Genomic DNA, 22,026 nt, shown 5'->3' with positions numbered 1-22,026 from the left:
CTATTATTCTACTGATTTGCCAGTTGTACAGGTGACAAGGACCCACTGCAAGAGTGAAACTACTATCGTACCAATCCAATGAAGGCTTCTCGACGACTATATCTGTGGCAAATGCGTATACCATCATTATTGTCTGAAAGAGACGTTAAAGGCGCCTTTCGGGTCGCTCAAAGGGTCAAAGCAACGGGTGAAAAACCTTTATATTCGACATATCTCTCCCTTCTACAGGGTATTGATCAGCCATACCAAGGCAGCACTGCTGCAAAGTTGTTTTGCGAAGTCGAAGACGAACCGTCAATGTGTTCGAATTCGAAGAGTTCCAAAGGAAAAGCTATTTGGATGGCATTTTTGAACGCCATAAAATCTCTGGGCGATCTTTCACATGTGATGGTCGTTGGACCTTCCATGCTGGTCTCACATTGTCTAGCCAAACTTCATATCCTTCTAAACAACGATTGTCTCAATCAGGCTTTAGATATGTGGTGGAGTTCTCCTACTTATGACTCAGCGATCATTCTGAAATTTATCGCCCGATTATTAACAGTTGAAAACACATCAGAACTCCATTGCTTGCTCAATCATTTGAAAGACAAGAATCACAGACTACAAGCTCATCAATGGACCTCGATATTAGAGCTCGGCTTGAGGAAATGTCATTATGGATTGGTAAAGTTGTGGTTTGATAATTATCTTGGTCCTGGAGAGGCCATCACCACATCTACAATGGTTTTGCAAGGTTTTAAAGCTCCTGATATGACTGATGGTATGTTGGAGAGAATTCTTCAGTGCTTCTCTCTTCATGGCGACGTTGAATCTGTGATACGAGTTGTGGAGACTTACTTCATACACAAACAGGCCAAGGGTGAACTTGGTTTGACAACTCATGTGAGGTCGTATATCATCGGTGCCTATTGTTATCACAAAGAGGAAAAGTCTTTCAAGTCCGTTATGAATGCAATAGTGACCCTCTCTGGGGGGAACACGCACTTGACCTATCGTGACGTATTTCAACATTTGAGTCATAAATTCCACCATTATCGCGAAGTCTCAGATAACGTTGCCTTGCTGAAAATACATGAAAGAATGGCCACTGATACAATTCGCTTTTCGTGTGAAGAACCCGTTTGGAAGAAGGGCAGTAATACAGTAAGGGGTAATGCCTTGAATAACATGGCTGTACTAGAAAGTGTTACGATGGAAATATTTACCTACATGAAGGATAAAGATATAAAGGCAATTCGCATTATTCTCAACTGCCTACTACTCCACCTAGCAGAATATCAAAACTTTTCGGCTATCGTTAAAGTCCTATCAGTACTTCACCAGATGAATTCAAATTTCATCGATTGGCTTGATATCGATTCGTGGGATATCATGTATATGCTGGCGGGCAATCTGGGAGCCAAATTGTGTTGTTTGGCATTATCAAAAGTCTCTCCTGGGCCGTTATCTTCCAAGCAATTAGAGAATTGTTTAATCTCGAGCCTTCGGGGTGAGATACTTCAAGGTCTTCAATTTTGGATATACCAGTATTTACTGGTATATCAAGTGAATGACAGATTACAAGATATCATTGCTAACATTGCTTCTGAAAGTAAGTTTGACGACGAAGGCACGAATGCTCTATTCCGTTGTATCAAAAAGGGAGATGTTCCTCACAATTTAGATGATTTTTGGACAGCTAACAATCTCAATAAGGACGAATGCCGTGTTGGATTGATCGATGATTCTAATAATCCTCGTAAATACTTTGCAGAGTATGACAAGAGAGATTACGAAAGTTTACATTTCATATTCAATAGACATTTGTAAACGAAACTGAGTATAGAGATATTTGGTCGAAACACTTATCCTTCGACCGCCGCGGTGATGTCTGCCATAGTTATCTCAACCTTGGAAGTGCCTTTTCGCAGAGTAGCCAATACACTATCTTCTCCTTGAACTCTGCCATGGAAGAAAGAAGACTCATTCAACAGGAACAGACCATCCAACATAGTCAGATCAACCGCCATTTTCAAAATACCCAGGACATGGCAAGCTAAATCATCATAGTTTATCAGTTCGTCGGCAACACCATTATCAAATCGTAACAGACGTTTCGATTTCAAAAGATTCAGGAACAGCTGGTGTTTTCTGAGTTGAGCTTCTTTTGATGAATTCTGCGGAGTAGAGGCAGCCTGATGGCGGACTCTTGGACCGAACACGACTGTCTTATTGGGTATCGGGGTGTCGTTGATCAGAAGCTCGTCATTTCCAATACGGATGCTCTTCCGCCGCTGCGGTACTGTAGAAGTTGACAGAGGTGTCAGCTGCAAGTTGTGGCTTTTGATAATTTGTCTTGACTTTGTAAGAACGTCGGCTAATGGCTCGTCATAGTTTCTCAACCTGTGTGCTTGTGGTGTGATTGGGGTATTGGAATAAGTCGGCTTTTTGGACTGAGGTTCACCAGAAATCTTGAGGTTTCGGCTAAGCTGAATTTCCCGAGGAAGCGTCAGGGGCTTATCAAGGTGGGGCGTCGGAAGCGTGTATTCTAAAGAGACTTGGTGGTGAGTCGAATGCATCGTTGATTCTAAATCATTAAAGTGTTTCAATTTCAACCGTTCAAAATCATGCACTACTGTTTACGTTCCGTCTGTTTTGGGTAAAACACAAATCATTTAGCGATATTTGTCTGCAAAATGGGTCAAACCATGAAAGACAGAACCGTTCAAGAACATGTGTGTCTTACATGAATCATTGATTGCTAGTCGTAATATCGATTCATTCAGCGAACCGACCTTATGCTTCCAGTTTTACTTCAAGAATCTGAAAGTCGATGAGACAACTTTCCATTGCAAACTTGGGTTGAACTGATCAGTACATCTTGTCGAGATTGTTAAGAATTGCCAAATGAAACTTTCATCGTTAGTGTTTCTACGGTTGTCTCGAGTTTTTTAACTTCTGTGCGAAAGATGAGCTGATGTACATATAATTATGAACTATGAGCAAGCTCAATTTGTATCTCCTCAAAAGACCCCTGGAAGCTATGTACACGAATGATCTTCGGTCTCAGGAAGGTATCTCAAAATTCAGGTCGGCCACCCTCGTAAATTATTGACATGGTAGCCACTTGGGAGTGGATAGTTCTGCTATTTTCAACCGCTGTATTAATCATGAGGGCTTAGTCTTCAAGCTCTTGGTGTTTTTCCTTTTGCTGCTTCAATTTTTGGTCCATCACCAGCTCATTACCATGGACATTATCAATTGGACAAGGTAAAACCGAGTTGGCTCCAACAAGTAAAAAACATATAGCAAATGTAGACAGAAACAAGGACAGGGTAAAGCGGTTTCTTTGCGTAGCTTTGATGTAGTTGAGCATGGGCAGATGAGGAGATGTGGTGAGGTTCAATATTTTTCAATCCTCGAGCCAATGAGGTGAGGCATGTTTCGCACAGCCATTACTGCCAATGCGCCCACTAAAACGTATGTCTCAAAATATCCGTTAATGTTAAAATCCTTTCTATAAACAGATCACTTCATGTTGATGATAATTTGTTTTGGTATGACTTGACGGTTGACCTGGAGAGACTTACAACACCTCTGAAGAACTTCACGCGACGCGACATACATGAACACATCAAATGACTGCTACCGCTACGACCTTCATATCAATATCTTGGGATTTCAAAACTATGAAGAATATTTTGAGATTAGCATCATAATACAATCATTCTTTGGTTGCGGGTACTGAGAGTCGTGAATATCGTATTATCTATGTACATGTATGAGATTCATGGGCTTTTAATAATTTCGAACCCCTTCTGGAATTTGGATTCGTTATTCAATTGTTGGGCCAGCTTCGTTTCATCAACAAGTTGTACCGTTACCAACTCCTTGCATTTCACCAATCGATTCGCTGTGGATGGGGAGACTCGTTGATAAACTGTTTGAAATCGACGCAGCAATCCAAGAGCACGCAAGTTCTTCTTTACTAATGGTGGCATCCCAATAATGGAACGGACTTGAGTGATCCTGTAATATAGTTGAGACATTTGTATAAGTTTGACCTTCCGTTGATGAAAAATTTCCGATGGTGCGAAGTTGACCACATCACGACGTATAGTGCGGGATAAGAATGCGCAAACAAGCGTCAACAACGATGATCGATCTTGTGGGATATAGCATCGCTAACCTAGTTGATTGTAGTCCGTCTTGCACCCATCAAACGCAAGAGGACCTGAAGTTGTCGTCTTAGCAGAAAATTGGTTGGACATTCTTATACTATATGGAGTAGACCAGGCGCCGACGTTTGGTGTAGGTGAGTCGATCATTGACAGCTAGTAATATGGGGTTACTACATTTTGTACACTTTGATGTATTCTAACATACCCGTCTAATTTAACGTTTTTGTCTCTTACCACCACCACCGTTTTTCTGCAGATTTTCACGTTTACCCGCTCTCTGGAAGTATTCTTTCTTGCGTTCCATTTCCTTTTCCTTGCGGAATTCGGCTTTCTTTGCCAACTCTTTCAATTTCTCTTTCAGCTTCTCCTGCAGCTTGGACTTTCTTTTCAGTTCCTTCTCTCTCTTGATTGATTCGATCTTTTCTAACAAATCCCGAGCCTTCTTTTCTTCCCCGCTCAAGACCACTGCTCGCTTGGCCATGTAAGTTTCTCTCTTCCGGGGTTTCTTCTCTACAATTTGAGCCTTAAATGGTAACTGAGCCTTAAGAGTTCTTGGAACTTTAAGAGGACCGAAATGGCGTTCTTTGCGCTCGATAGGCTTATAAGAAGAATCTTCGCGTAACGGTGTTTCAATATTCTGGTCACGTCGAATCTGACCAGTCAATCTCATACCTTGCCACTCACCTTTGTTGCTCATGAGAAGTGAGGTGACAGGATTATAGAAATGCTTGATCTTCACCGGGTACCATGTCTTCAAAAATATCGTGTCTGACATCAAAATCTTATCTTCAAAGGTGGCACGAAAGTGACCTTCAGGTTTGGAGAGTGCACGCTTTATCTCACCTCGAATACCTGAAACCGTTTTGATTTGAGCACCTTCGAACTTTGCAACCTCCAACGCGTTTGAGAACATATCCTTAATGAAAGCTGTATTGCGGAAAATCTTGTAGGGATACCCAACAAGCTTCAATTTCTTGACGATTTCAACCAGCGAGTTGAGATCTTGGATGATTCCTGTAGCAGCAACTCTGAACAGACCGGTCGTGTTCTTTTCGTCAAGAATGTTGAAGCCAATGAACGGAGTATTTGGAGCTACCAAAGGCCCATAGAACAGTGCAAAACAATAAGCGTGCTCCGGGGTATACTTCAACATACGGTTACGCGTCCGCGAGTCGGATGTAGTATATATGGGCAATGTCTGGAATCTCCGCCAACCAAGAGAAAGAATAAGGGGGTCCAGCGATTTGAGAATTTTTTTGTGCCAACGATGACGCCTGATTCGAGAGTTCATGACTCCAAATCTCATCTCCGTAGGAAGCAAACCCCCAACAACAATAGGATACTCCGGAGATAAGTTTTCAATGAACTCACAGGGCACATCTTTGAATACGAGTTTGACGTAAGAACCTGCACGATACCCTTCAATTTTTAATCTCGTGGTGGGGTCCATAGCTTCAAGTTCAGCCTTGTTGATTTCCAACTGTTTGGCCATTTTTGCTTTTTGAAACTCATACCAATTGTCAGCTTCGTTGCTGAAATCATCAGCGCCAAAGTCTTGTTCTTCCTCCTCTTCAAATTGCAATTTAAGTTTTGCCTTCTTCTCAGCGGCGAGTTGACGTTTCTGATCAGTCGTGAGAACAGGAGGCTCTTCCATTTCAGCCTTCCTCTCTTCCTCATCGAAATCAGCAAAATCATCGTTATTATTGGTTTGGTCTTCTTCAGCCTCACCACCTTTCAAGTCAGAATCTTCGTTTTCGTCGGCTTCTAGGTCTTCAAAGTCACCATCCACGTTTTCAGCTTCGGTATCATCTTCACCATCATTTTCGGCAAGTTTTGGCGCTATAAGAAACCTGTTTTTCAAAGACTGATATCCATTTTCAGGGAGATCATCATCATCACCAACTTGGCAGAACAACAGCCTCAAAATTTCTAGTTCGGGAAATTCAGACTTGGACAATTTGAAGTCTTCGTCGATTGCCTTCTTTTTGAAGAATACTTCGTCGTTTTCTTCAATGTCCTCCTCTACTTCCAAACCCTTCCAGCGTTGGAGCACTTCACCGGGTGATATCGAGGAGTAGAGTAATTTGTTGATGTTCCAAGTTTTCGTCTCCCGTCCTCTCAAACGTTGAGCGATGACCGTGTTATCATCTTCGATTTCCGAATCCTCAGCAAATTCGAGCTCATCTTCTTTATAGCGCTCACCTAAATCAACTGCCATCTGGTTCAGTTCAATTTCGATATCCTCGTCACCCAGCTCAACTTCGTCAAATTCAACGTCGTCTGTGATTTTCTTTCCAATCATTTTTGGCTTTCTTAACTTGGTTCGACCAGTATTGTGAAGTATCTCAGCTTGTTCAACCTCGTCCAAAAGCCCTTGTTTTTCCAGATTTTCTTGCACTTCTTCATGTTGCAAGGTGGTGCCGTCTGTGAAAAGTTGGAGTCCAGGGTCATCCTCAAATCTTTCGGCCATGGATTTGGTCGCATCTTGAAGATCAGTCACCATCTTTTCGCCTTCTCCTGCGTCGACATTATCTTTGGAGAATGCCTCTGTACCAACATCTATGTAGACAGCATCTTTATCCATGAGTAAACCACCAACGTCTGACATGGGTGCGTAAATTATTTTCTGCTTATCATCGAGCCTTTTACGTCGGCGTGTTGTTTTCGCAATCGGTTCACCCAGTTCTGCAGCAGCCTTGATTCTCTCACGTTCAATTTCTTCAAGCTTTTGCTCATAGTGAGGAGTTGGACAGGGATCGGGGAGCTTTTCCACTTGCGAAACAATGAAATCCCCAGCACCAGCGATGTGGACTGGTGCATCCTCAAATGCAAGTGGAGTTCCGTGAAGATACCCGTAGACTGCCACCGTGCGATCACATTTGCGATTTTGAGCAATCACTTGAGGGTGTGTCAAGTCTGTTACGCGGTCAGCAAGCAAATATGGGTGTTCATTTCTCCATTTGAGAGGTCTAAACTTCATCACTGAGATAAACCTCAGCAAGTTGAGTGTCTCGCGGTCTGGGTACCGGCCATTAAGCACCCCCGAAAGATAGAACAATTTCGCACCTTGGTACACCTCAGTCCAAAGTCTGTGTTTCAATCTTTTCTTTGCTGTCCTCAAAGACAGTGCCAGCTTGAACAAATCCAAGTGGGTTGCCACACCCAAAACTCGTGGCATACCATGATGTTGGGCAATATTGAGAAACTCCATCGTCTCCATTTCCAAACCGAAGTTTCCGTCGATCAATAACAATACTAAATCGGCAATTTTCGCAGCATCGATCATTGAGTTCAAGTCGTTGGCCACTTCCATGAAGGTTACCCTTCGACGCTTCCCAGAAACAACGGTGATGGGACCCTTCACTTCAGTAAGTGTAGTTTTCGTAAGATGACGGACCAATGATTTGATAAGCGTGGTTTTACCGGTCCCAGGTGGACCCACAACCGCAATTATCACGGGGGGTGGGTCATCCTCAGGGGTCCGATCAACCATGGGAACGTGAAGAGCTCTCTCTTTTATTTCACCCAGCCTCGCAGCTTGACGCTGAAGTTTGCCTGGAGCACTTACAGCGAAAGCTTTAGCATTATGACCATTCTGATGGAGTTTTGCTTTAGCAGGTTTGCGAGTCAGCCCCTGTCGGTGAGCTTTGTTTGCTTGAGCTCCTTCCATAGGTCCGGTCTCAGTTAATTAACGCGATGAGATGAGATGTTAGTAGTTTTCATTACGTAAGCCATCTCATAGGAATCGAGCGACTAAAATCAAATGAATGTTCCCTAACACCTATACATTATAGTGTCACGCTCACCCATTATTTACGATTGTGAATTAAAACTCCAATGCTACGCTGATGTGTTCCAATATCCCTCCATTTTGAATTTTCCTAATATACATAAATAATTTTAACCCGATTCGGCGAGCTACAAGAAACCCTGGCCTTGCGTTGGTGTGTTGTTCACTGAGATATTCAGCAGCATCATCAGATCATGGCGCAGGTGGTGTTTGTTCTTGGGGGCGCCCATTTCTGGCGCCAATCCGTCTCTCAGTTCATCAAGTAGAGTATCACTCATCCGGGTGGTTTTGTGCCTCGGATGTTTTCTGGAGAATTTTCGCCCAAGGCTTTTGATTTTCAGAGATAAATTTTCTTCCAGTGACAGCTGATAATCCTGTTTCAGGTCGAGCAAATTGTCATCTGAGAATTTCGAGTCTTGTGGTATCGTCGGTGTATAGATTTCCTGATGTTTTTGATCTTGCATATGATACATTTCCAGTTCCCAGTTAGCTTGATGATCTTGTGCCGCCATTCCTAACGCAGATAACTCCGTATTGTCCTCGGTATCATTAAGGTCCAGCAAATCCAGCAGCTTTTCCATGACTTGAGCTGTATTTTTACCACGTCGTTGAAATGAGAATCTGTCATCTTTGGCAGGGGCGAAACGAGCATCAGGGTTTTTCGAAACGACTGCCAAAACGGTGAAAACCAAGATCATCAATAACAATATAAGAGAAAACGCAGCATTGAGAATGAAAAATACCCATGCCATCACCAGCGACACCCGAGCTGGTTGGCCGTAAACACCTGAAAAAAACGTAAACAAAAACGAGTTGATTGTGCACACGATTGCAATGCAGTAGTTAATGATATTCGTGGGTTTGTTGAGGTACGGCTTTTGCCAGAAAAGGATTGCCATAAAAATCATGTCCATGATCCACAACACCAATGATGATGCTTTTCCACTGCTTTGACATAAGCCGATAAAAAGGGCACGCACAAAGTTGTAAACGATTACGATCATTCCGAACCAATACTTGTCAGCATGGAACATAGTGTAGCAAAAGCCAAATTTGTCGAGAACTCTCGAATCACCATAGAGAATCGCAGCTGGGTTATTGAATTCTCGGATTGACCTGCGAGCATATTGGAATACTCGAATATACAGGTAAAGGATAACCGCCAATGGCACGACAAGGAAAATTACTGCTAACACAATAACCGCAGCTGAATCGTGCACAGTGAACTCCCACAAGGATAAAATCATCAACTGCGAGAAACCAATGTAAATATATCTCAATATCAGGCCTTTCAAAATCTGTGCAAACTGAATTCGAATAGCATAAAAATGTTTGGTTGGCTTCTTATTTTTCTTCTTCAAAATGATTGAAAAAAGTTTGCACACTAGCAATATCCCCACGAGAACGTAAGCAATCAAAACGAACCAAGTGAAACCAGTTACAGCAATCAGTGTAGGCTCGATACCCAGTTTAAACCCCATTCGCTCTATACCACGAAGAACAACCAAGTTTCGGTTGGATTTAAGGGCGTAATCAAGATCACGATTAACGATTGCAGGCGTTAAATCCAGCTGGTGTAGATTTGTTTCTAGTCCCAACATTCTTTTCCCATACATCGCAAGATTACTCAAGTGGGTTTGGGCTCTCTCAACTAAGACTTGCTTAGTTGTATGAATCATGTATGTAGTGGGAGTTCCTCCAGTGGCTTGGACGTACCAGCGGAAGATATCTTGCATGAACTGAATTCGTATGAATCCCATCAGCCAAGCGAGGTTTTCCAGCCACGCGGCAGCGATTGGGGGCACCCGCTCAACCAGCTGCATTGCAACGATGACAACCAGCTGGAAGTAGAGGAACAAGGCGACAGCATTAGCGGCAACATGCGACGCGGCATTTGAGTTTCCGAAGGTCAGCATCAAAGCCGCAACAATAAGTCCCAACCCTGCCACAACTGCCGTGGCCCATTTTGCACCAGTTTGTGCAACGGTTTTGCCATTAGTGAAACTCAGTTGAATACATGACAATTTCTCATTGGTGTTCAGGTCGAACACTTCGATTTTCACAATCACGTCAATATCAGGGACAGTGTATGCAATGCCTGGGACTTTATCGGTCCACTTCTTGTCCAAGTAGACCACCAGATCGACTTGCAAGGAGCCAGGGAAAATAGGACAAAACTGCTTCCACCCGATCTTACAAAGGTCAACAGTAATCGGATCCATAATCAAAAAGCCATAGGCATATACATCAACCACGGCATACACGTAGGTGTTGAGTTCTGTGGTTAAATCGATCAGATAATGTACCAGTCTGTCGTTGGCATTGAAGGTGACATTGAAGAAAGTTGGCAGGATTTGTGAATTCTCCATACAAGTAGTAAGCGAACTTGCCAGAAGAAGTCTTTTTGCCACCACGCTTTGAATCCATAGCGCCCAGAAGAATGCTGGTTTAAACCATATCATTGTTGTGGCGAGGCGGTGTTGCAAGCTGATTCACCTTAGCAAAATTTCTTGCGCAGCGAGTGGTTTTCCTGTATATACGCAACTATCTATATATAGGATTTGTAAAGCAATTTGTATGATGAGAGGATAGCTCGAGAAATGTTAACACTTTCCGATTTGATTGTCTCTTGGTAGCTTGAGACGTAGTTCACGTTTTCGTTTCTTCCTTCGGGGCCCTCAGACGTAGGCTAGTATATTTCTGCAATAACATATATATGTGAAGCCAAACTTAGCATGACTTTTGAATCTTCTTCTCACTGATGTTGTTGGAGCTTGTAGTCGCCGAGGTGATTTGATCGATTCAACAAGGGGCTAGTCGCATATTTTCACTTTTGCGAAGCTGCCGAGTAGGCTCACGTGGGTCAGGAGTTCGAGAGGCGCAGCAACAATCTCTCGCAATAACGTTAAAATGCTTGAATGTTCCAACCTTGGCATTATACAGTACGCTACAATCTAAGTCTGACAGTTTTGACTTGGTCGTTTCCACGAGCGGTCTCCTGTTACCTTTAAGGTTAGTGTTTCCATGAGACGCATGTATGCACAATACGCGAGAAGAGGGGGCTTGATGCATATGGATACACGTAATCGAACATGAAAAACGACTAACATTCGTGCACAGTGATTATATCACGCTCCTACCATGACTTTCCCTTGATTTTTTCAGGAAGCCACTTCCTTTTACTCGTAAACTGCTTACACTGAGAGATTGTCGCGAAATGTGTCTGTTATGCGACGCGTCGCACATACACTTCGTGTCTCGTGATGTATACAAATAAAAAAAAAACCATTAGTCACTCACCGCGTATACGTTGATAGGCATGTTTTTATTTGAACTTTGGCCTCAACTCCAGCGTGTCTCTGTACTCAAGCTTCTGAGGGAAGTTTAACTTTTTGAGGAATTTGCAAATAATATCGAGAATTGTATATGTGGCACCCCAAAGCAAATGGCATTTCTTCAAGTAAAATGAAGTAGATTCTGCTCATTCCTTGCACGGCTCATCAATTTTCTCAATTCTTTTACAGTTGGGCACAATTCCCATGCTTTCGTTTATACGTGTCAGCTCATGTGTGGTAAGACCGCAGCACAGATACGGATTGAGAAGCAAACAGGATCAAGTTTGGAAACCGGAAAATTGAGACACTTCACTTGCCCAAATTCATGTTTGTTTTATGTTAAGATCATAATATTTCACTTCATCACAACATCTTTTCTGTAGATTGTTAATACCAGAAGAAATTTCGCAACAGCGGATTTAGCTCAGTTGGGAGAGCGCCAGACTGAAGTCAACTTCGGTCCTGAAATCTGGAGGTCTTGTGTTCGATCCACAAAATTCGCATTGTTTTTGGTTTTTTTTTTACTGTTGGTTAGGGACTAGCGGGTAATACCTCGGGTATCCCCGTCTGGTCCTCCCCTTTTCGCCAAGATAATCTTAGGCCTCGTCAACGATGCTCATGTAAACCACCAACTAACCCGATGGTACATGCGTTCTGTACCTCAGATTAGGTAGCTTGTACATGGTGCATCACTTACGAGACCCACCTCCCGAAGTTAAATAGTTCCAACTATATCCTAAATAAATCAGAATCTACTTCTCAAACCTAACACTGTCCCTTCATTTCCACATATGAATGGCACCCAAGGAGATGTAGTGGTAAGGTAAAATAATTAAGCCGCACCGGTGATGAAGAACGTCAAGGCGGGTACAGCGGCCTGACTGAAGTGGAGCATGGGTGATCTTGTACACAGTCTCCGCGACTAAAGGAACTGTTCCAAGCTTGATAGTGATAGTAAATCGAAGTCAAAATTCTTAGCGTAAGCGTAACAGCCGGTAATCGTTGACACTTAAATGATGAGGGTGAGGCAAGGTTGATCCAAGCACATCTTCGAGGGATCGTGAGCAAACCTTTTTATGCCATACATATCTCAGATTTTGGAGGAGATATATCCAGACAATACTTTATCCACATTGTTTGAAAAAAATAACGCTTGAAAATTCATCTAAGAGGCAGATATACTTATATACCGACGAGACTTCTGTCTTGGATCTACGAGATGAGATTATGGAGGTGTCCTTATCCTTAATACTCCCTTCCTACTTATAAACCAAAAATTTCTTCCAGCAATGTTTCGTCGCGCTCTCCATCTTTTTCTTCAATTTCGTCTATGCGCTAAGTTCTCCGATGAATTAAAAGATATACTCAGCCGAGACAGTGAAAATTAAAAACCAGCCTCATTTGATATCTTTTGATTCCCTCGCATATGCGTGTTAGCGTTGAGAACAAATCTCACATTTGAGTCAACGCAGTAAATTGAAGCGTACACGATGGTCATCATGATGGGTACCCATTTCTGTAAACCACGAATTTTTTTGGAAATGATTCTGTTATACAGCGAGTGACCTCTAAATGGCATCCCTTTGGTACCGCACAAATCAATATGACAGAAATTCCCGAGTCCTCATCTCAAGCATCAACATTGATTATGATGCACTTTACGTGGGGTGTATGAAGTATGCCAAGTCATTTGAAACCTTCCAATGCTTATCAAGGAAAGACATAATGACGTGCTTTGCGGTATTCCACGTAAGAAGCTAGCTTGGTTATTACAAACGACCCTCAACTGTGAAGCAAATACAATACCATTAGTGGACATGCACCCGTCTCGACTGCTTTCAATTTAAAAGTTCTCAAATATGTTTTCTCATACCAGCACATTGAAACACATGGTCGCATTTTGGGACTGTGAGATAATTGGAAACACGGAAAGCAAAAGAGAACGTCGTGGTTTCAACTTGAAAAGTTATCGCATGGTTATCTTCAGTTTGATTTGCTGATATCAACATTAGGTATCTTCTCTTGGCAAAACGTTCGAAGTCGTAACCATTGCTTTTGCAAAAATTGGTCCAAAATTCCACTCCCGATGACTAACCTGAATTTGACAAGATATAAGAAGCCAACTTCAATCTTTAACAAATCTTTCAACGACACTCCTCCAACAGTTGCGAACAGCTTTTGCCTCTGAAAAATGTCCTCAAGGCATTTTGTCAGGCAACGAATTGATCCAAGTATAAGCCTATAAACGTTATAATAGTTTAAAGGGACCACATCAAACAAAACACTCAAATTGAATAACATGTATGCTGAATGTAAATACAGCAGTGCCGACACCAGTGGAGAGTAAGTCATTATTCGCAATAAGAATTCCTCAATGGTAATAGAGGGACGCGAGACGAGATTGAATATTTTCAAAAGTTGAGGTGATTGAGTATGATTGTTTTCATAATCTTGCTGTAATCGAGAGGGATTCGGTTCAGTAATTGGATGTAGTACCTTTGCTTCATGAGATAGGTTCGTTCGAGCAATTAAGTCACCAATGGGAATATGATTTACAGAATTCGGTGTAGGTTCGTCGTTGATTTGCAGCGAAACTTCAATTCTGATGGAGTCTGATTCATCATCATTCTGTGTCAACGACGTTGTATTTGGCGATAACTTCAACTCTTTGAAAATTTGAACACGAAAGTCATGAAACAAATCCGGATACTGCTGTAGCTGGATTATATCTTGTAGCATTTGACCCAATATTTTGATTGCTTCAAGAAGCTGAATACTGCCCGACTCTCTGCTTTCAAGTCTGAAGTCAAAAACTAATTCCTCAAGATTCACGTCATCAATTTGTTCTGGTGGATCAAAAAAAGTTTTCTTGGTAGGCTTTAAAGGCACATCACTAACGTAATCCAACATTTGCCAGACAATGATGTTGAGCTAGAATGAGGGGATACTGAGCGTGTGATCAACAGCGCGCATCACATCTCAAAAATCACAACCAGGCCAAAAAAGTAATGCCCACAGTCGGAGTCGAACCGACGATACTTCTCATTACGAGTGAGACGCCTTACCAACTTGGCCATGAGGGCTTACGAGCTTTGACCATCGGACAAGTGCTTCAAACCAATTAAATGAAGACCTCCGCATTGTCTAAATACGCCACCAATCGCTCAGCGGACAGGAGCAAATCTATTGCGCAGCTGATGTTTCCTCATGATCACAGTGTGATGGCTAAAATGGCTATCACGCTTCTACAGAGGAACTCAGGTATCGATTCCTCGTGGAGATGAGATGACTCTCTCCCTGCTGGCTGAACAACTTTTTACACCACCATACCATCAAAATGATGAGATCGGCAAACAATTGCCACCTCACCTCGCACGATCTGGCTGAATCCTTGTTTGACTTTTGTGATTCGCGGCTTACTACTTTGCATGATTGGTATTCTAAGTGCTGAGAAAAAGCTTGTCAATCACAGATGATAAATGGAGGCGCAAGACTATAGGACACTAAAAGGATCCCTTGCAAAACCAGTGATTTGGAAATTCGTCTGGTTACTTTAGCATTCACTTGAACTATCTATCCACTATTGGCCTGCACGAGACGTTGGTGCATCATTTTCACGAGTAGTTAACAACTCACAAGTTTGGCTTTGCATTGATGAGCTACTCTTAAAACTATTCAGCCTATAGGTTGCCTAAAAATGTGCTAGAAATGAAGCACGACCATACTTCACATTACTACGATCCATGATGAAGTCGAATAGGCTGCACCAATATACAAGTTTCCTTCGTACGGTCAAAGATGTATTGGTGCCGATTAGGGCTCAAATTCGAATACTATATAACCTATGAAAAAAAAAAAAAAAAATATTCAACATACGACACATCTCTATTTGCTTGAAACTTGGGGTTTGGGAGTCGAATGACTACATCATCATCAATTCTTATGGCTTCAGGGTATCGTGAACATAATACAACAGTCAAGTGGCGATTTCGTATTTTTGAATGATACTCATGGCGACAATGATTATTTCCCACAGACTGGGACAGCCTGAACCTGAAACTATATGAAATTTATTGTATGTGAAAATTTTATTTGATTAGCCTTAACAGTTCCTGTGCATCCCAGAATCCGTGTACCCATGTCGCAACAATGGATATAAGTCGATATTGTGATCAAACCATCCTTGCTGAAAAAGCATATGTGACAGTAAATATGAAACAAAACATCTATTAACGCATTCTATTTGATTTAGAAGTCATCGTCATCAGAAACGTAAGCATCACCCAACTCCTTCTTTCTCTTCATTCTTTCCTTCTTCTTCTTACGAAGTTCGGCCGACGACAACTTAGCCTTCTTCTTAGCGGTGACAATCTTGTTACCCATGGCGTCAAACTTGTCTTCCTCATCGTCTTCCTTGGCAGAAAGTCTAGGGCCAGCACCTTGACCTTGCACCCAGTTGTGACCAGAGGGGACCATTCTCCCGTTGTTAACAGTCCAAACTTCTTCAGTCAAGTCCTTGGTGAATTCGGCGGAGTGAGTAATGATAACAATACCACCTTCGAAAGCCTTCAAAGCCTTCGACAAAGCACCCAATGAGTCTCTGTCCAAGTAGTTAGTCGGTTCATCCAACACAATCAAGTGAGGTCTTTGCCAGGTACAAGCGGCCAACACCAACTTAACCTTTTGACCACCAGACAAACCTCTGATTCTGGAGTGCGAGACCAATTCGGGGTCCAAGCCCAACATTTGACAGTGTTCTTCGATCTCCTTTCTGGTCAAGGCTCTGAATTGACCCGAAGCCAAAGCTTCCTTCATGTCAACTTCGGCAACCATCTTGGAGTGAGTTTCCATCAATTCACCTCTAGGCAACCAAGTGTTGTCAACAGACATCATGGGCACCCATCTTTCAGACTTCATACCAACGTTTTCACCCAAAGTCCACGAACATTCGTATTCGTACGAGTTCTTGAACTTCCGCCGAGCGTGAATACCAGCAATACGTCTTTCCGAACCCTCAATCTTGAAGATCTTGTTCATAGCGTTCTCATCAGATTCAGTGACTTGACGAGAAGCACGGTCCATGGTTTCTCTGTCTTCACCAGTTTGGAATCTCCATTGAATGTATTCTGAAGGAGTCTTGTCCAAGTGCGAGTCAATGTGGGCGAAAGCGTGCTGCTTGATGTAGGCAATACGACAGTTCTCGTGAACGTAAACATCACCCTTGGTGGGCAACAATTCACCGGTCAAAACGTTGATAAGCGTAGACTTACCAGCACCATTGGGACCAATGACAGCAATTCTAGAAGACAAGGAGCATTGGAAGGTGATATCTTGAATTTGGGGCTTGGCAGTACCAGGGTATTGGAAAGTCATGTTTTGCACCTTAACAATAGCCTTTTGCTTAGTCTTAACCCCTTCCAAGAAACCGGGTTCAGGGAACTTGAATTCCAAGTCGGAAGCACCTAATTCGTAGTAAGATTGAGCAGAAGGGCACTTCTTGACAAATTCCGAAAGGTTACCCTTGTACTTTCTCAACTTGAGACCTTCGTAGTGAATGATGTATTGACACACCTTGTCCAAGAAACCAGAATCGTGCGACACGATAATTGAAGTGATACCACAAGTGTTCAAGTAGTTAACCAACCAGGCGACGTTCACAGTGTCCAAGTGGTTAGTGGGTTCATCCAACAACAAGATGTCAGCGTTCTTCAACACGGCTCTAGCCAAAGCCAACTTCATCTTCCAACCACCAGACAACGATTGAATAGGCATGTTGATCATTTCATCGGTGAAAGCGAATTCTCTGAGCTTGTCTTCGACAACTTCTCTGGTCAAACCGACTTCACCATCTTCGATGACGAACTCAGCAACGGTCGTGTCAGCGTGAGTGCCATCGATGTCGTGTTCGACGTAAACAGTCTTACATTCCTCAGGAGAAGGGAAGTTTTCAACCTGACCATTGGCAATAGCACGCATAAGAGTAGACTTACCAGCACCGTTGGGACCACACAAACCGTATCTTCTGTCTCTCTTCAATCTGAATTGAGTGTTTCTCAACAAGATCTTAGCACCATAAGCCAAGGAGAACTCACAGTTACACAAGTCTTCACCTTCATCTTCCTCATCTTCGAAAGTGGGAGGCTTGGGAATGTTTTCAACGGCAGCCTTTCTGAAGGCTTCCACGATTTCCTTAGCTTCAGCTTCGTGCAAGAAGATAGTGGCGAAAGGAACGACCGACAAAGTCCAGGCTTCGGCAGAAGTGTCACGTTCGTCAATGAGGTCACCAGCAATGGCAGCGATGTAGTTTTGAGCAACGTCAAAACGCTTGTCGATCTTCTTGTCCTTAGTCAACTTTTGGAATTCGTTCAAAGTGACAGCGATGTCACCAGCAGTGGAGATTTCGGGGATCTTCCCGTCTTCACCGACGTTACCGACTCTCTTCAAAGTAAGCAAAGCACGTTGAGTGACACCTCTGGCTTCGGGGTCAGCAATAGTCTTGAAGTTAGATTCCAAAGCGGGCAACAACTTGCTCAAGAAAGGAGCAATGACCTGAGGGTCATCGACCAACTTACACATGTTGTCGATAATGACAGCCGACTTTCTCTTGATGGCAGTCTCACGTTCAACCAAACCTCTGGACAACAAAGGAGCCATAATCGACAAAGTGGGCATAGTGACTTCCGACACGAAGGTAGTGGCACCCAAGACGTGAACGGTGTCGGGAACCTTAGAGGGGTTGGCAATACAGTCGATCAATTCAGGAATGAACTTTTCAATATCCTTGTTGTCAATAGTTTCGGTGGCCTTCTCCATAGTTTGGTGGGCAACTTCCTTCACTTCCTTCTTGGTATCCCACATGGCTTCCGACAAAACAGGAATCAATTCAGGCATGCGGAAAGCAATTTGGGCCTTAGCAGAGTCAACCAAAACTTGAATAGCCTTCAAAATGGCGATCTTTTCGGTCCACTTGTTAGTGGTCGACAAGTTTTCAGTCAAGCGAGGCAAGTAAGCCTTGATAGCCTTGGGAGTAATGGCAGCAGACAAGCCGGACAAAGCAGCCGCAGCAACATCAGCAACCTCCTTCTTCTTGTCACCAGATTTGGCGGCGACATCTTGACAAAGGTCAACCAAGTAAGGTTCAACGGTGGGGGTCAAACCGTTGGGCGAAGCGATGTGAGCGAAGGCGTTCAAAGCAGCAATCGAAGTAGCAGCGTCCTTCGAGTTGATCTCCTTCTTCAAGTCTTGGAAGAACTCGACAGGAGCATCGTGTTCAGCGATCGACGAGTTAAGGAAAGAGGCCACGTTGGCGGCAGCTTCATCCTTGTCGTCAGCCACTTGCAACTTCTTCAACAACTCAGTAAGCACCTCAGCCGAGTACTTCTCTTCACTAGCAGCAGTCATCGTGGTGAGAAAAAAAAGTCTATAGGGGGAGCGATGTGCTTTTGTAGTGAAAAATTTTTTCCTAGCAGATGTTCCCAATCCGGAATGTGCGGCGGTCATCGAATTACCTGCATGCTGAAAAGAAACCAACGGTCGTGATGGAAAACTGAAGAAATAGGAGAAATTTGTTCCATCTACTTCTCTCAATTAGTGTTTTACATCTCAAGTTTTGCAGAATTATGGTTCTTAAATTGTCTCTTGGCCGTAGATTCTAGCGCATCACTGGCTGTGCAAAAAGCAATTCACAAAATTAAACGGTTATTGTATTGGTACAGTTTGAAGAAACGAGTACTTTGTGTCGAATTACTTCCTTCTATTTAAATGACATTCTAAACACATCTGAGTCTGTACGGAGCGGATTTGTCATTACGAACCTGTTAATGTTAACGATGAGCCATGTGTCCACGCCGCATGTGGCATGTTTTGCATGCACTACCAATTTCTAAGTCATGTAGCTTCATTGAAACTTAATCATGAAGTTTGGCAAACAATTAGAACGTCAGCTTGAAGCCGAGAATTTACCAGAGGAATGGGTTGAAGCTGCTATACAGTACAAAGCCTTGAAGAAATGCATTAATATGATTGTGGGAGAGCTCGAAATACTTGGGCTTTCTAAGGCCACCTCCAAGTTGCTTCTAGGATCAGAAGAGGTGGATATTTCACCAGAAAACCGCAAACTTGCTCAATATACGCTTACCAAAGGAAAATCAGGTACCAGCATTGTGCCCAGACTTGAAATTTTACCGGGAGACGATGTCCATCCTGAGATTTGGTCTCAGCTTCGTCAAAGAGTGGAAAGCAATGCCCACGTGGTCAATGAACCAACGAACAGCGTGATAAGGCCAACAATAACTGAAATCAAAGACGATGGAACAATTGTTGTACTGCTTCATTCTGACGTTAAATTTTTCACGATGTTGGAAAATGAGTTGAGTCAGCTAGATGAGCTTCGTGAACGAGAAGAACGAAAGTTGCTTACAGAGTGTGAGAGTATATCGGAACAAGTGAAAACCTTATCTCTGCCATCGCAATCGCGAAAGGATTTGTACGCCTGGCGAGAATTGTTTCGAGTGTACATAGATCTGGAAGTGTACTTTCGTTATAACGAGTCCAACCTGCTGGCCGCTGAGAGAGACAGTGACAAGATTGAACAGAATTTAGAGCAGTTCTTGTTGAACATGAGGCAACTGAAAATTTTGGATAAGTTCAGTCAACGGCAACTGTTATCGACGTTCAACAGATTTGTCGCAATGAATTTTCATTTACTCAAGATGCTCCAATTCCAGCAAATGAATTCTACAGCCTTGCGCAAGATTCTTAAAAAGTTCGACAAACAAACAAATTTCGGCATCAAGAACACGTTTCCACGTTTAGTCCTGGACGACCATGTCTTCATAAAAGGCGGTCTGCTTGCTCAACTGATTTGTTACGTTATCCAGTCACAAATCCTCGCTTTAGTTCCACAGCTTGAAGATTACACATGCCCCGTGTGTATGCTGATAGCATACAAACCAATTCAGCTAGATTGTGGACACAGATTTTGTGTACGATGCCTTGTGAAAATGAAGCAACAAGAACAAGGAGACTGTCCTATTTGCAGATCTTCCAGAGCCATCATGGCTGCAGACGGATCTCATCTAGATGTTGAGGCTATGAAAAAGATGGAAGTTTACTTCCCGATTGAGGTTAAGCAGAAATTGCGTGAACGGAACCAGGAAAAATTTCGCGATTGGCGTGGTGGGTCCCAGGACAAATGTCACATTATGTAAATTAGGATATTCGCACTCGATATAATTGTATGAACCGTTATGATAGACAAATACGCCTTTGGGCTAATGCTGGGCAGAGCAATCTTGAAACAGCCCACGTTTGCTTGGTCAATGCAACTCCGACAGGGACGGAAGCCTTGAAGAATTTGGTGCTACCCGGAGTTGGCCAGTTCACAATCGTGGACTCTACAAAGGTGACATTGAAATCGTTGGGTGGCAACTTTTTTTTAAGTGAAGCTGATATTGGGAAATCAAGAGCCGAATCAATTGCAAAACATTTATCGCATCTTAACCCAGCAGTCCATGGGCACCATGAATTACGTCCATTGGTAGAGTTGGATAATACATTCTGGTCGCGATTTACATGTGTTGTCGTACTGGATTTAGTCGAAGATTTTACGGTTCTTCAACAAATATTGTGGGATAATCTGATTCCCTTGCTAGTCGTCGATACCATCGGGTACTATGGCGCGCTCCGAATCATTGTACCTGAGGTAACAGTCATCGAGACGCACGATCCTTCAAAACTTTTGGACTTGAGGCTAGATAAGCCATGGCCAGAATTACAATCCTATGTGGATTCTATTGACTTATCTACCTTGAATGACGTCGATCATGCACACGTACCTTACATTGTGATCTTCATAAAAGCGCTCCAAAAGTGGATACATGATAATGGCACAGCCCCAAAGCTCTATGCCGAGAAGTTACAATTTCAAAGCTCAATCGCTGATATGCTGCGGAACTTGGCGACAGAAGGAAATTTTAGCGAGGCGAAAGAAGGTTATATTCGAGCCTTGCACAAGACAGTTATCCCACCAGAACTTGCTCGGATACTTGAAAGTGAAAAAGCAGAGGTTTCTAAAGAATCATCTATTTTCTGGATCTTGGTGGCTTCCTTGAAGCTCTTTATTTCGGAGGTGGGCTCGCTTCCGTTGCTGGGGGAATTCCCTGATATGGTGTCTGACACTAAATCCTACGTGGCAATGCAAAAACTTTATCATGAAAAATCTCTTGTCGATCAGGCTAAGTTCCTCGAAAAGGTCAAATATGTGATGATCTCGATTGGTCGTGATATCGATGATATCGATGATCAAGTCATTAAGCTGTTTTGTAAGAATGCTCGCCAGTTATATGTTGCAGAAGGCTCGGCGTCTGCTTACTCTCATGCATTGATTGAAAGCTTACTCGATTCCAAAACCGAGGGTACGAGCAGAAACATGAACTTACTAGCGATATACTTTGGTATGCTCGCTTTAAAGAATGTTGAGGAATCGCAGGTCGATTTCAAAACAGTGACGAACGAGTTCAAGAAAATAATCCAGAAACAAGACTTACCGCAACTGATTACTGATACCATAGCAGAATTGGTGGCTCACTCAACAAGAGATTATCACAACATGTGTGCTTTCATGGGTGGTGTTGTGTCACAAGAGATTTTGAAATTGGCTACAATGCAATATGTGCCAGTTGATAATTTGTTTATTTATGATGGTGTGCGCCTGTTGGGGGCGTCATGGCGGACGTAG

General features: G+C 42.9%; 8 protein-coding genes across 8 annotated transcripts; 3 read left to right on the top strand and 5 right to left on the bottom strand. All coding sequences in view use genetic code 12, as the record gives it.

Annotated features, from left to right (window-relative positions):
- Positions 1–78: 78 nt before the first annotated feature.
- On the top strand, positions 79–1,812 carry DIURU_002144 (uncharacterized protein; the record flags this gene model as incomplete). The annotated part of the gene is made up of 1 exon (XM_034154764.1): positions 79–1,812. One exon carries the CDS (start codon positions 79–81, stop codon positions 1,810–1,812), a length of 1,734 nt encoding a protein of 577 aa, XP_034013067.1.
- Positions 1,813–1,847: 35 nt separating this feature from the next.
- Positions 1,848–2,561, bottom strand: DIURU_002143 (uncharacterized protein; the record flags this gene model as incomplete). The annotated part of the gene is made up of 1 exon (XM_034154763.1): positions 1,848–2,561. One exon carries the CDS (start codon positions 2,559–2,561, stop codon positions 1,848–1,850), a length of 714 nt encoding a protein of 237 aa, XP_034013066.1.
- A 1,816-nt stretch (positions 2,562–4,377) lies between these two features.
- Positions 4,378–7,833, bottom strand: BMS1 (GTPase; the record flags this gene model as incomplete). Its single annotated transcript, XM_034154762.1, has 1 exon — positions 4,378–7,833. One exon carries the CDS (start codon positions 7,831–7,833, stop codon positions 4,378–4,380), a length of 3,456 nt encoding a protein of 1,151 aa, XP_034013065.1.
- A 248-nt stretch (positions 7,834–8,081) lies between these two features.
- On the bottom strand, positions 8,082–10,415 carry FLC1 (putative flavin adenine dinucleotide transporter; the record flags this gene model as incomplete). The annotated part of the gene is made up of 1 exon (XM_034154761.1): positions 8,082–10,415. One exon carries the CDS (start codon positions 10,413–10,415, stop codon positions 8,082–8,084), a length of 2,334 nt encoding a protein of 777 aa, XP_034013064.1.
- A 2,856-nt stretch (positions 10,416–13,271) lies between these two features.
- DIURU_002140 (uncharacterized protein) lies at positions 13,272–14,198 on the bottom strand (the record flags this gene model as incomplete). The annotated part of the gene is made up of 1 exon (XM_034154760.1): positions 13,272–14,198. The coding sequence occupies one exon, from the start codon at positions 14,196–14,198 to the stop codon at positions 13,272–13,274; it is 927 nt and encodes a 308-aa protein (XP_034013063.1).
- Positions 14,199–15,536: 1,338 nt separating this feature from the next.
- On the bottom strand, positions 15,537–18,689 carry CEF3 (translation elongation factor EF-3; the record flags this gene model as incomplete). The annotated part of the gene is made up of 1 exon (XM_034154758.1): positions 15,537–18,689. The coding sequence occupies one exon, from the start codon at positions 18,687–18,689 to the stop codon at positions 15,537–15,539; it is 3,153 nt and encodes a 1,050-aa protein (XP_034013062.1).
- A 512-nt stretch (positions 18,690–19,201) lies between these two features.
- Positions 19,202–20,497, top strand: TRY3 (Try3p; the record flags this gene model as incomplete). Its single annotated transcript, XM_034154757.1, has 1 exon — positions 19,202–20,497. The coding sequence occupies one exon, from the start codon at positions 19,202–19,204 to the stop codon at positions 20,495–20,497; it is 1,296 nt and encodes a 431-aa protein (XP_034013061.1).
- A 29-nt stretch (positions 20,498–20,526) lies between these two features.
- DIURU_002137 (uncharacterized protein) lies at positions 20,527–22,026 on the top strand (the record flags this gene model as incomplete). The annotated part of the gene is made up of 1 exon (XM_034154756.1): positions 20,527–22,026. One exon carries the CDS (start codon positions 20,527–20,529, stop codon positions 22,024–22,026), a length of 1,500 nt encoding a protein of 499 aa, XP_034013060.1.

The sequence above is a fragment of the Diutina rugosa genome (assembly GCF_008704595.1).
Source record: "Diutina rugosa strain CBS 613 chromosome Unknown scaffold22_size185052, whole genome shotgun sequence".
Classification (NCBI taxonomy): Eukaryota; Fungi; Ascomycota; class Pichiomycetes; order Serinales; family Debaryomycetaceae; genus Diutina; species Diutina rugosa.
This window is presented reverse-complemented; position numbering and strand designations above follow the sequence as displayed.